We start from the raw sequence: 14,503 nt of genomic DNA, 5'->3' as shown, positions 1-14,503 counted from the left end.
ATATATTTACTATTTTTATACATGCTTACTAAATACCATTGCCATCATCAAACAAGTCAATAAATATGAATTTATATATTAAGATGTGTCAAATTTTGTTTAATTTTTTTAAATCGTTTTATTTTGTATTTAAAAAAGTAATCATAATCGTCATCATTATTACTTTCCTGGCTGTTATACAGTAAAGGGCCATAAGAAAGGAAAAAAATGACGATCCCGGCTGTCATACAGTCAAAAAATGATTTTCTTAGATTTTTACTCTTTTTGACTCGGGAATCCTTGAAACCTAGATAAGTGCAAAAACATCTACAGTATAAGCACGAGTTTGTTTCTATAAGTACGGGTGTTAGAATGTGTACCAAACGATTTAGTGCAACCATTTTGAAGCTTAATAACTCCTGCGTTAAATCATCCGACTCTGATTCAAAATCGTGCCCCCCACACAGTCATCAGTAAATACAGAAAAAAATCTAAATCTTTTGCATATCTCGACATTTCGAGGTGTCCTGACTCCAAAAATGTAAAAATTTGGGGGGGGTCATTTTTTGACCGATCGCTACACTTTTCCTCTGTTATATATAACAGCCGGAAAAAGAAAAATTATCAAACACATGTTTATATATTGACTATGTCGTTACTTACGGGAGTCTTTTAGCTTTGGAATAAAAAAATTTCTATGCTCTATCTTTATTAGAACTATATTTATTGAAGTTTATATTCTGAGGTCACGTGATGATGTCAGAATTTCCGGGCCTATTTTGTTAGCAAGTCTGCCCCTAGTCGGACTTGTATAAAAATCTACCGACTCCATAGCCCTGGAAAATAATCCAGTAAAATGATATGATAATACATTTCAAATGCAAGCTAAATGATTATTTTAGATATGATTTAGTCTAAATTATGTAAGAATGTTTTACTCTATTTTAGTGAAATAACGATTTTTATTGCAGACTTTGGAGATGAATGTGCAATACATATGATGAAAGAAACATTTCATATTCAAAGAAAGAAATGCCATAAAATTAAACAACAATGTGAAAAAAGTTTCTACGGAAAAATATGATAATACGTGTCAATTCGTACTATGTCATATAAATTCAAAATGATTTATTAAGTAATTAAATATCGTGATACCTTCGCATTCGAATTCATTTTTATTCTTGTTTCGTACAAATCCATCTATACAGGAACATGTAAAATTTCCAACAGTATTAATGCAGTTCGAATTACTCCCACAAATATTTGCATCAAGACATTCATCAATATCTGTAAAAATTTAACTGTTACGTTCTATGTATTTTTTAAAAACTTGACAGCAAACAGATAAACCGATAAATAAAAGTTTTACCTTCACAATACTGGTACTTAGTACCGGGTTTGTAAAATGTCTCTATTGCCTTAAAGCCTTTATTACATAAACAATCATAGCCTGGATGCTTGCTTGTACAATTATTCGCTACTCCTGGGCAAAAGCTTTCTCTTATTCGATCGTCGCAATTATCAAATTCGACTATTTCGGCTAAAATTGAAAATTCCATTATGAAATAAGTAATANGTATTATTTTAAAATACGTCTAAAATACCAAACTAGTTTACTTGCATCTCCTAAATACCTTTTTGAATTTCTCAGTTTATATTGAACTATGCCATAGAAATATTTTAGCATTCATTTTGGTTCGCAATTAATTAATTAGTTTTACGGTCTAATGCCAACGAATATTGGAATTGTCAAGGAATTTTATTTATTTATAATATTAATTTTAAATTTTATTTCCGGTATCAACAATTAAACGATTTCTAACTACATTTTTTTCGATTCTCGTCCATTTGAAATTGAAATTATACTTTTCATGTGTTAACAAATTTAAATTGGAAAATTAATCCTTCCGAAAATTTCTTGCTTTGATTGTCTATAAAAAAAGTCAGTTTACTAACGGTCAATTTAGAAACAGTATAGATAGGCGGTTTACATTTGGTATCTCTAATTTTCAAAGAAGTTTTGGAACTTTTTATCACATTTTAAACATTTTTATCACATCTTTGCGTATCGTATTGGTCCGAATATTAGTAGAGGTATCCTTTGCTCAAATAATAAGACTAAATCAGTTACAAATTAAAAAATATGCAAAACTATGTTCAATTCCAGAGATTATGAAATATATATATAAAGTACTCATATATATAAAAGAGAATGTGTTCTGATTGTACATAGATATAATAACACACAACGTCCGTTGGTGATCAAAGAACAGAAATAAATAAAATAATAAAAGTATTCTTAGTAAATAAAAAACAAAATAGTTTGGACATTTAGAAGAGAAAAATATAGTCTATAAATTTAATTGAAATTATGCTAATACATACATGTATGTAGGAGAAACTAGTAGGGAATTCAAAATTAGAATAACAGAACACATTGCTGCAAAAAAGTACAATAACGAATCCTCAGCAGTTGCAGAACAATGCAATAATAACAATTGCGAAGTTGTTAAAGGTTCCGTTAAAATAATTAAAACACAAAAAATTAGTTTAAAAATGACTATGAACATGTAGAAATTATAAAGTTAAAAGAAACAGAAAAAATTACTAATAATAATGACTTACAATTACACAGTTCTTGGTAACCTATTTTAAACACTAGAGGGAAGACACGCAATTAAGTAAGTGTAAAAACAAGGATGAAAGGGAGTGGGGCTATAAAACATACTGTACTTTGGAAGTGGAAATGGTTAAAAGTGAAAAATGTGGTTCTAATGATGTTGACCTTTGTGGTTGCATGGTTAAAAAGTTAACGGTTGCTTTTCAAAAATGGATAAGGTAGTCATCATCAAAATGTGTAAGCGAAATTCTTATCTATGTATGCATATTCATGTGTTTAAAAAGATGCACAATTATTTACAATGTATAATTTGTATAGAGTTATGAGAGGCAATAATGTCCGAAATGCATTCCCCAGTTAATATAAACGAATAAACGTTGATGATTTCCTAATCGGGCTATATTTCCTATTCTGTGTATAATGTGTCTAGTATTTACAACCGATGTTGATGGCCATTAATAAAACTAACAGATAACAACCAGACATAAAGCAAATTCAAGAAACAATTGCTCGTTATTAATTAATTATTGATTGGAAATAAATTATCAATTGCTTTAATAAACAATGCGAATTCCATGTTTCTCACGTAAAATCGTGAAAAAACAAAAACGGAATAAAAAAAATAACAAACTTTTCGCCATCTAGAGTATCAGTTGACATTACTAGCAGCGATGCACCTATCAGCGGAAGTGTCAAAATGGCAGCTGGGCAGCTCACGCGGTTTTTGTTTCCAGCCTCTGGCAGCACATAGTAACAAATAAAAAAGAAAAAAAAAAGGAATAGTATACTTTTGCTAACTTCTGGAACGTAACCCTGTTCTGCATTAATATTATAGCACAGATTCGTATAACATGGCACTTTTTCGGAACGTAACTATCGTTTAAAATACCTGTATATATATATAACTTAAACGTTTATCTTTTTTGGATTTTTTTACGCATACGCTAGAGTAGAATGAATCTAATTAGAACAAGAAACTCATCTGCTTTCAACTGATACCAAATATCAGTTGAAAGTTATCAGTTATTTCTTAAGAATTATCACAACGATTGGAGGAAAACAGAAACACAGTAATTGAAAAATACAAATAATGTTGAGAGCGTTAAGCTGAAGTCACACTTACAGAAAAACAAACACCACTGAAAACGTAAACTGATAGTCAAAACCAGAAAATTTTACGTCCCTTACCCGTAAAATTTTTGGAAAATCGACTGCTCAGTGCAAAATTTTTTCTGGTCACGTAAAATGTAGATGTTGACCAATGGGAGTAATGACGTGTTTACTATGACACTGATGTCGCTGCTGTGCTGCCTGAGGCTGGAAACGAAAAACCGCGTGAGCTGCCCAGCTGCCATTTTGACACTTCCGCTGATAGGTGCATCGCTGCTAGTAATGTAAACTGATACTCTAGATGGCGAAAAGTTTGTTATTTTTTTTTATTCCGTTTTTCTTTTTTCACGATTTTACGTGCGAAACACGGAATTCACACTGAATGGAAAATTGCCATTACCGATAGGTGAGCTTTGCTTTTCTATGTGAGGATCCGAATCCAGACTTTCAGTATATTTATATCATTATATCATAATATCACATCGTAGTTATACTTTCGTAAAATAAATGTCAACTTTTACACCTGGGAGCTAAACATCTGTTAAGTTCTCAGGCCTAATAACGACACTTTCTCATCACCTTTCGACCTAATATCTTGATTTGAACATTACAACATTAGAACAGAACAACAAAGTGACGCAGTCGTCGCCATTCCCTCTTGGATTAAAGTTAGCGAAATTTTCAGTGTGTCAGTGACAATTTCTGTGCTCAATCAGTACCCTGTCGGATTTTTCCCATTACTTTCCATTGTGCCTAGAAAAACTTTCTTGATCCAGACCAAGCCAGCGATCAAAATCCTCACCCACAAGATCCTAATCTCAACTCAAGTCAAGAATCTCAATCAAGATATCATAAAAGGTATTTATCGGCACGTGAAACTTCTGTAAACTCTCTCTCTCTCTCTCGGGAATCGGAAAAACCGTAATATCAAATATATCTAATATCTATCAAATCGTAAAAATGTATCAAAAAGCTAGCATAAAATCGAAATGTTGTATGGCCTCTCGTTACCCATTAAACAGTTGTTACGTTAACCCGTCTCTGAGTAAGTCACTTCCGGTGCGCTGTCTCTCCCTCTTTCCCAAATCTGATCGCTCCGTTACGCGACCGCTCGCATGACCTATTTAACGCGGCTTCCGTGTCCGCCGAGACACGGTGGTGTCATCCTGACAGGGCATTGAAGATGTGCCGACCCTTCGGTCACATCTATAAGTGTGACTCCAGCTTTATCCAGATATAAAAAAAAAAAAAAAACTCAGACTGCTGGTTTAAAATAGAAGAGAATTTACAGGATAATGGATAGATTAGAAAACGATTGTGAAAGTAGGGGAATGCCAGATTTGAATTGATCGAATGTACAGTACAACTAGACGATAAAGACAAACGAATCTCGCGAAGTATGCCCTCAATATAATAGTTGGTTTCAGTTTTAAATCGTTGGCGAAAAAATACAAAATATTAAATAAAACTATGAAAAAAATGTTTGAAATAACAGAAGTAGACCTCTAGTAGACTTTTACCTTCTCATTAGAAGGCAAAAGTTTACTAGAAGTGAATTCAGCAATTGTCCACTCTCTTCAAAGACACCAGAATTGCTCCCTTTACACTTGATTAATCTTGAACGATGAGAGTTACTATCCTTTCATGACTCCTCATTAATTTTTCTCCGAATTTCTTATAAACAGACAAGCAAACGGTCAGTAGTAATTCGGACAGATTTCTGATTGTTTAAAAGTCTTTAGTAGGGTTCATAAAATCATTGTCAGTTGCCGGTACCTTGATATTGTTTGCTACCATAGCCTTGGAAAATGAATTAATATAAGTTATATTAGTCTAAAAATGATATCGTTTGAATAAAAGGAAAGGCTACAAATATTAGCATAGTATTGAACTTAATTGAATTGAAGTTTTATTAAATTAGATTGCAAGTAATATGATTAAAAATAGAAATAAAAAGCAAAATGAGGAAGTAATAAATACATTTCATTAAAATTTCAAATAACAAGTAAACTAATCAACACGTAAGAGAATCAGGCGTGAAGAAATGATTGAAGCATTAGTTCTCACAGAAATCAAAACATGCAACGACTGGTTTTTCATTGAGTGCATTCCGGACTATCCTTTCGTGAAAGAACGCTTTATTTGATGAAAAAAAGTCATTTCGAACATCCTTGCTGATGTTCGAAATGATTTGTTTTCATCCAATAAAACACTTTGTTTAAAATCATAAATTTGATAATTTGTTTGTAGCTAGTTGAAAAAAAGTACAGGGAACTTGATGAACGACTTTTATCCTTTCTGCTTAAATTTTCATTCGTCCTAACATTTTTCTATATTAAATAATATACAGGATACTTCAGAAATGTTTGACCGAATTTCATTTGCTTACACATGGTGAAAAAACCCGAATAAAAAGCGAGGGCGTTTTTGACTCTGATGTTTAATTTGCGAGTAATTAATTAAGTATCAAAAACCTAGTGACATCATTTTTGTTTATAAGTACTATATAACAATGTAATATTTCAGTAAATAAATTTACTAATCACAATTTCTTTATTAAAAAAGCTAATCATTTAATCAATTTCTTTTAAGTTAATTTAATTTAATAAATATTCCAGCCAAGAATACCTTAGCCTGTAGTTAATAGTCATTTTCGATGGAGGAAAATCCTAAACCGCAAGAACACCGAAAATGAAGAAATTACTGCTAGAATTGATTTGAGGATTGCAGTATGAGTACAAGAAATATAGCTAAAACAATACCGCTTCTAATATAATTGTAATTGTTCGTGAATACTAATTGTATGTACATGGTTTAGAGTGATTGCAGACACTTGTGCCACGAATACAATTTTGTCAAATGTTTAATGGAAAATTAATAATTCGCGTTTCCTCACGATTGTGATTTTTACAGATGAAGCGATATTATCTTGCCGGTTTACATAGTTATACTTCAAAAATGGAAGTGACGTCACTGTACAGTACATTGATGGTTAATAATCGCTAATTAAGTTTAATGAAAAACCGGTTCTCGAATTTTTCATTCAGGTCTCTATGAGCCTGTGACATTTGTACAAACGTTTCTGCAAAACTCTGTATATTCATTTATATACCAGATGTATTGAATTTTCCGTAAAAGTGGCTTTGGTAGCTATCAAAATAAAAGTTTACACGAGATATTCATTTTCCAATGAAAGCGCCGAAAATTTTCTATAAAATTTTTCTACTTTTAAAGAAAATATCAGTTGATACATTTTAAAATCTATTATATATATAAATACATAAAATTGAAACAAGACTGACTTGCACTTGATGACTTGAACTGTTTGAAATTTGTCTCCGTATAAAATAGCCATCTGTAAAATAAAAAATAAATATGATATTAATGCATTTTAATGAAAAAGATCACGTATTCGCTTGACTAACACTAGGATTGGAGTTGTCATTATCGCCACTTTTTTCCTCGCGTTAAAATAAAATACTTAGTTATTATTACAAGTATGTTTTTGCCTCTTATTAGTAATTAAAATGTTTAATATAACTGTATAATATGTATAGAGCTTATCACACATTGGGCTATTTAGCATTTATCATATTAGTCTATAATTATAGTATGTGTATAGTGTATCCTCTAGATCAATACTAAAATGCATTTGGGACAAAACATTTTCGGCGATCTTCAGTTAAAATTTTTGGTCTACAATTATTTAATAAAAGGTTGTATAACAAGACTTATACAACAGCATGATATCTACCTGTTTAAAACACAATTGTACAGCACTACATAACCAAAGTTAAACATATCATATCAACAGACAATTAGCTGTTGTATGCTACCACGCATTTAATATTTTGATTTTACATTTCCTTTCCTATACGTGTTATTTCATTTTTATATGTATAGTAGATCCATTACATAATAATACAACATTCATACTTTTATACATACAGTAGTTAGTGAATACTTATTCACAGTCTCATTAATTCCATAATTAAAATGCCACAAATGTTCATACTTATGAGAATTTTGTTCCTTGAGTATTTTTTTTTCGCATGTGGGTTTATCTTTCATGTATCGTTACTCTTTAACGTGTTTGTCCTAAAATTAATAAAAATTATTTAAATACAGTATATAAAATTATATCTAATAAAAATTTTTAAAAAATTGACGTACTGTATTACTCTATGGTTGTAATTCATTTGCAGTATGTTTCTAATTATGTAAGATCACAAATTTTAACAGCAAACGCTATTACTATTGATGGAATCTTAATATACAATACAGTCATACCCNACACGAGAAAGTATTAAAATAGTTCCCGATTTAAACCTCTCAGTTATTTTTGCACCTTTACCTGACACCTGTAAACCCCAAAAAATAAAAAAAAAAGTTTAAAATTCCTTTGATATGTATGTATGTGTTTGTGTGTATGTATTTGTGCATTGATGCTATTAAATCTTGGTAGTAAAAAAGTCGAGAAGATGGAGATAGAGGGGAGGTCAAAAATCATATTTGGAGTGAAATCGAAGTTAATGGCGAATTTACTCATTATTAAAATTTACTTTTTATAAAACTCATCTCTACCGCAAAATTAAACTTTTTAGTATTTTACAATAATTCATAATATAAAAAGATTTGTTAATAAAATCTCATAACAGATGGCGCCACATACAATTTTAAATTTGTTTTCGGGAAAGTTATGCAACTCGTTGCTGTCTGTTCTATAAATCATTTGGCGCGTATTAATTAATAGATCAAAAATTAAACGCAAAACATGAAGTCAGGCGATGATTATCTGAGATCACATAAAAATTATTTTCGCGTGATAATCACGCGATAAACTGAACCTCCTCATTTCACTTGACATCATGAACAATGATATGTTAAAAATTTTAAAATGAACAATTACTTATGAATACATAATATTTTTAAATAAAACCTGTAAAAGGACAAATACAGTATGTGGAAGTCACATTTCTAACGAGCTGGTGTAAACATTGGCAAATTCGTGATAATATTAATTATTCTCTAATTATCGACTATATATTTCGTAAATGGACATGTTAACAATAGTATTAAAAGGATCATACTCTCAAGATAACAGCATGGCTTTTTGTTCTTATGAATATATTTATATCTTAGTTTTAAGGAGTATATTTCTTATGTTGCGTACAGGTAATTATTTCGTAATATTATTTGATAATTTGTGAGAAGGTCCTTTAGAATATATATTTGACCTCAATTTGAAAAAAAACTGTAGACCTATAAATGCCCACTTATCGTTTGTTTGTATATTTGTCCTTCGTTAATCTCGAAAACAGAGTTGGTTAGATGAAAGCCGAGACCAGCTAAGGAACAAAAAGCCCGATTAACTATATAATAACTTCCGATGCAAACCGGAAGTCACGTTAGATTAATTCGAAATTTTTTTCTCAAAGGCGTTAGACGACTGAATCGCTAATAGAAAAGTATGAGGTACAGGAGCAAGACACTGCTAATTTGAGATAGAGAGCATATATTTTAAATTAAATAAATTAAAAATGTGATTTAAAATTGCAGCCCTGCATTGTGACGATGTCACAATAAATAATTGATCATATATTGAACTTTCTAAAAAATTCTCCGGACTTCAAAAAATTTATCTTTTTCACATTAACAATACTTTGATGACATTTCAAGTAATAATTTTGTGATANTCAGTAGACCAAAAATTCTAACTGAAGAGAGCCGAAATGCATTTTAGTACTGGTCTAAACTCTAAAGGATGTACAATGCATATCCTATAATGATAGCTAAATAAATAGCTTACTCTGTGATAACTGAATACAGTAGATATAACATAGTAGAATTAAAAATTTTAAATAATATCGGTGTTGAACATATTACCGAACTATATACAGTAGCCCTTCTATAAAACGAGTTCATAGAGTTCGGTTTCCTATATGACCGCGAAAAAATTGCGACCGTATTGGTATAAACACGCTAAAAGAGACTCGTATAATTCAGTGAAACGTCATCGCCGACTTGTGTCGCGACAGGATTGGTCGAATCTAGACCAATAGCGGGTATTGCATAAACCGTTGAGTTTAAACGAGCAGCGGATCTACTAAAAACCATTTGTTATTTAACGGACATAAAACTTATTTTTATATTAATGATGTCTCCAAATTCAGCAAAGTTTTCGGAGAAAAATAATTTATTAGGAAGCACGCGAGCGCCATTCGATGCACCGCTCCACGACGAAAACAAGCTTAAGCAATGGCGTCGTCGAATAGTGCAAATTCGGTAAGTAATCATACAATTTTTTGTTTAATGCATAGTTTATATGAATTACAGTAGACCCCCTATAAAACGGGTTCGTATAATTACGATTCCTATAAGACAGCGAAAAAATTGTGACGGTATCCGTAAAAAACGGTAAAAAACTCCTATAATTACGTAAAACGTCATCGGGCAGCCGAACTACTTTCCGCGCCATCAAGCGCCACACTACGGAGAGATTACTATCATCTGTACAGTATTATATATAAATTAGGTACTGTACATATAATTATATATTAATTATATATAAATTAGGTACTGTATATATAATTATATATTAACTTAATTTATTGTAACTTTATTATAATTATATATATATTTTCTGCCGCCTGGCGCTACGCTACGGAAAGTTTAGGCGAACTATCGTCTGTACAGTATGTAAATTAGGTACCGTAAGTCTAATACAGCACTGTAATTTTATACATTTCTTGTGAAAGAAACATTTCTTATTCAACGGCGATAAAAATTATTTATATTAATGATGTCTCCAAAGTTCAGCGAAGTTTTCGCAGAAAAATAACATCAGAAATCTATTGAACTATTGATCTAGAGAGCTATTTGAACAAACACATTATATAAAATTTTATTAATACTTTTTCTAAAGTATAAAAACAAATTAAAAAACTCTTTCCTATATATTAGCTAACTTCAAATCAGAATTATACAATTTTAATTATTTTAAAAAACAATGCGTTTTTTCAAAAAAGACTTATCTACGGAGAAAAGCTACTTTGAACCAATTTTCCTGAAAGTCTCAGGTAATAAAGAATTGAGTCAATATTAAGATCTCTGGCTAAGATGGATGTAATGTGCCCTTAATTAAATTATGAAAAATGTGCAAATTTTTACGAAACAAACGTTGTTGCACCTACAATAATTTGGCTGAATGTTAGAGAATCTTTGAGCAATATTAGTGTAGGAACTTTAAGGCACAAAATAAATCTCGAAACCTTTTATTGTGACGATGCTTCTTTTCTTGATTAATAAATCAAGAAAACTAGCATCTTCACATTGTTTAATCAAAACTTCCCGTCGTAGTCTGTGTAATGTGCACTTCATTTACACATTGATTTTTACTATCAAATCTGGTTCTAGTATTTTATGCCACAATTTTCAAACTCTTCTTTTATTTAGTTGATTACGCTGAGCTTTATTTTTCAACTTGCTTCTACAATTTTTTTTTATTGGATTTCAACTATTTCTTAGTCATCAATAACTTTTTAACAGTATAGATTTGATGATAATTCTATATTCACGTAACATTAATGTAATAGCTTGCAGTAAGTGGTTATATGACCAATAAAATGTAACAACTATAAAAACGCACTCGAGAGAAGCTTCTACTTATTGCTTCTATTTTGCCAAGCAAAAATTTCATCGTTTTGTTTTGAGAAAGTTTTTGGTTTTACATTCTCGTCTTGTGTATAAAACACGAGAAAGTATTAAAATAGTTCCCGATTTAAACCTCTCAGTTATTTTTGCACCTTTACCTGACACCTGTAAACCCCAAAAAATAAAAAAAAAAGTTTAAAATTCCTTTGATATGTATGTATGTGTTTGTGTGTATGTATTTGTGCATTGATGCTATTAAATCTTGGTAGTAAAAAAGTCGAGAAGATGGAGATAGAGGGGAGGTCAAAAATCATATTTGGAGTGAAATCGAAGTTAATGGCGAATTTACTCATTATTAAAATTTACTTTTTATAAAACTCATCTCTACCGCAAAATTAAACTTTTTAGTATTTTACAATAATTCATAATATAAAAAGTTTTGTTAATAAAATCTCATAACAGATGGCGCCACATACAATTTTAAATTTGTTTTCGGGAAAGTTATGCAACTCGTTATTGTCTGTTTTATAAATCATTTTGCGTGTATTAATTAGTAGATCAAAAATTAAACGCAAGACATGAAGTCAGACGATGATTATCTGAGATCACATGAAAATTCTATTTTCACGTGACACTCACGCGATAGACTGAACCTCGTTATGTCACTTGACATCATGAGCAATGATATGTTAAAAATTTTAAATTGAGCAATTACTTATGAATGCGTAATATTTTTAAATAAAACCTTTAAAAGGACAAATATGTGGAGGTCACATCTCTAACGAGCTGGTGTAAACATTGGTAAATTCGTGATAATATTAATTATTTTCTAATTATCGAGTATATATTTCGTAAATGAACACGTTAACTATAGTATTAAAAGGATCATAATCTCAAGATAACTGCATGGCTTTTTGTTCTTATGAATATATTTATATCTTAGTTTTTAGGAGCATATTTCTTATGTTGCGTACAGGTAATTATTTCGTAATATTATTTGAGAATTTGTGAGAGGGTCCTTTAGAATATATATTTGGCTTCAATTTGAAAAAAAAACTGCAGACATAAGTGCCCACTATCGTTTGTCTGTATATCTGTCCTTCCTTAATCTCAAAAACAGAATTGGTTAGACGAAAGCCGAGACCAGATATGGAAAGATAAGGAACAGAAAGCCCGATTAACTATATAATAACTTCTGATGCAAACCGGAAATCATGTTAGATCAATTCGAAATTTTTTTTCTCAAAGGAGTTAGACGACTGAATTGCTAATAGAAAAGTATGAGATACAGGAGCAAGACACTGCTAATTTGAGATAGAGAGCATATATTTTAAATTAAATAAATTAAAAATGTGATTTAAAATTGCAGCCTGCATTGCGACGATGTCACAATAAATAATTGATCATATATTGAACTTTCTAAAAAATTCTCCAGACTTCAAAAATTTATCTTTTTCACATTAACAATACTTTGATGACATTTCAAGTAATAATTTCGTGATATATTGGTTATTTTGTGATACTTCCTTTTGGACCTAAAAATATGAAAGAAACACAGGATATGTTCAACAAACATTATCTATAAGTTACATATACAGGTATTATTATTTTACTTCTCTAATCAACGATAATTAATTACTAAAAAGTCCTTGTGTTTGATATGTCTTGAATTTTACAGAGAAAGCTAAGAATGTTGTCGAATACTAAGGAAATTTAAACTGCAAATAAAAAAATAATAATAATCGCGTGTTTAAATATATGTCCAGTTCTTATTTTATTGAAATATCAAAGTACAATTCACTCACTATTTATAGTGAGTAAATTGTACTATGTTTGTAAACTTAAGATAAAGCTACTCTCCTAAAACACTTCTACGAATTTCCATTTTTCTTTTTTTTTTTTACAATAGAAATCGTTTTGATCTCTATTGTAAGAATTATAACAGCTATAAAATAACAGTTTAATCAAACGAACAAAATTTTCAAATTTAATATATTCCCCGCTATCTGCGAGCAAAATTTCAAATCCCATCTTACGTTACTTATTTGATGAAAATGAATTAAAAAGTATCACGAAAGTACCAATGTTTATCTACAGAATTTCAGACTTCTCGTAGTGAATCTGGACGGCAAAATGTCAATCGCATAACTCCAACACGAGCCAACGAATTTACCGTATATTCCGGCGTATAAGACGACTTTTTAACCCAGGAAAATGTTCTCAAAGTAGTGTCGTCGTCTTATACGGCGAATATGCCCCAAACTCTATATTTTAACTACAAAAGTCGGGGGTCGTCTTATACGCCGGAATAAGTGTTTCAAATTTATACGGACAGGAAAAAATTAAAGTGAAACCCAAATTTGCTGCATTAAGTGACAAATATTTTATTAAAAATAACATGGATTTACATGTTTACACACTACAAAATAAGAATTTTAATCAAACATTAACATTTTGTCACTGAAAATAATATTTTTGAAAATTTTGTACAAAAAAACTGTTACATATTTATCCGGACAGGTTTCAAATTGCAATGTTTTCTTACAATTTAATGACCAATGTAACCACCATTTAACTAAATTACATTAAATACTCGATTAGGCATTGTTTCAATTAGATTCTGAAGGAATTCAATCTTAAGTTTATCCCAAGTATCTAAAATTGCTGCCTTCGAATCATGAAATGGGAAAACTGCTTTCCATTGGCATAAACTGTACGAACCATCATCCTCCAAAGATTTTCCATCGGATACAGGTCAGGGCATCTAGCAGGCCATGTCATCAGATGAATATTTTTACGTTTAAACCACATTTTTGTTGATTTAAAGGCATGCACAGGGGCATTGTCTTGTTGAAAGATCCAATTTGGTCCCCAAATATTTGTTCAAGCTTCCAATAAATAATCTTCAAGCATGCCTTGATACTTCTCTGAATTTATTCTTTGAGTTATAAATGCTAAATCCGCGTTTCCATTGAATCCAAACGCACCCCACACTGTTATTGATCCCCACCCATTTGGCGTTTTGAAAATATTTGTTTTTCGGTTCTTAAATCGTGCCAATAATACTTTCAACCGTCTGGACTATCTAAGATGAATTGTTTTTCATCACTGAACAAAACTTCAATCCATTCTTTGGACTAT

General features: G+C 30.7%; 1 protein-coding gene and 1 long non-coding RNA gene across 2 annotated transcripts in view; both read right to left on the bottom strand.

Annotated features, from left to right (window-relative positions):
• Positions 1–1,150: 1,150 nt before the first annotated feature.
• Positions 1,151–1,514, bottom strand: LOC111614333. The gene is made up of 2 exons (XR_002754911.1): positions 1,349–1,514; positions 1,151–1,266 (listed from the first exon to the last, which is right to left on the bottom strand). It is a non-coding gene; the product is annotated as an uncharacterized LOC111614333 (long non-coding RNA).
• Positions 1,515–5,320: 3,806 nt separating this feature from the next.
• Positions 5,321–14,503, bottom strand: part of LOC111614334 (matrilin-2-like) — a 32,966-nt gene continuing 23,783 nt past the window's right edge. The window contains exons 8-9 of the mRNA XM_023355698.1: positions 7,012–7,064; positions 5,321–5,429 (exon numbers count right to left, since the gene is read on the bottom strand). Of these exons, the coding sequence (XP_023211466.1) occupies positions 5,321–5,429; positions 7,012–7,064 (162 nt within the window). The remainder of the gene's footprint in view (positions 5,430–7,011; positions 7,065–14,503) is intronic.

The sequence above is a fragment of the Centruroides sculpturatus genome, unplaced genomic scaffold, assembly GCF_000671375.1.
Source record: "Centruroides sculpturatus isolate CEXI.00-Female unplaced genomic scaffold, Cexi_2.0 scaffold1994, whole genome shotgun sequence".
NCBI classification, from domain to species: Eukaryota; Metazoa; Arthropoda; class Arachnida; order Scorpiones; family Buthidae; genus Centruroides; species Centruroides sculpturatus.
Note: the sequence above shows the minus strand (reverse complement) of the source record. Positions and strands in the feature narration are given on the sequence as shown.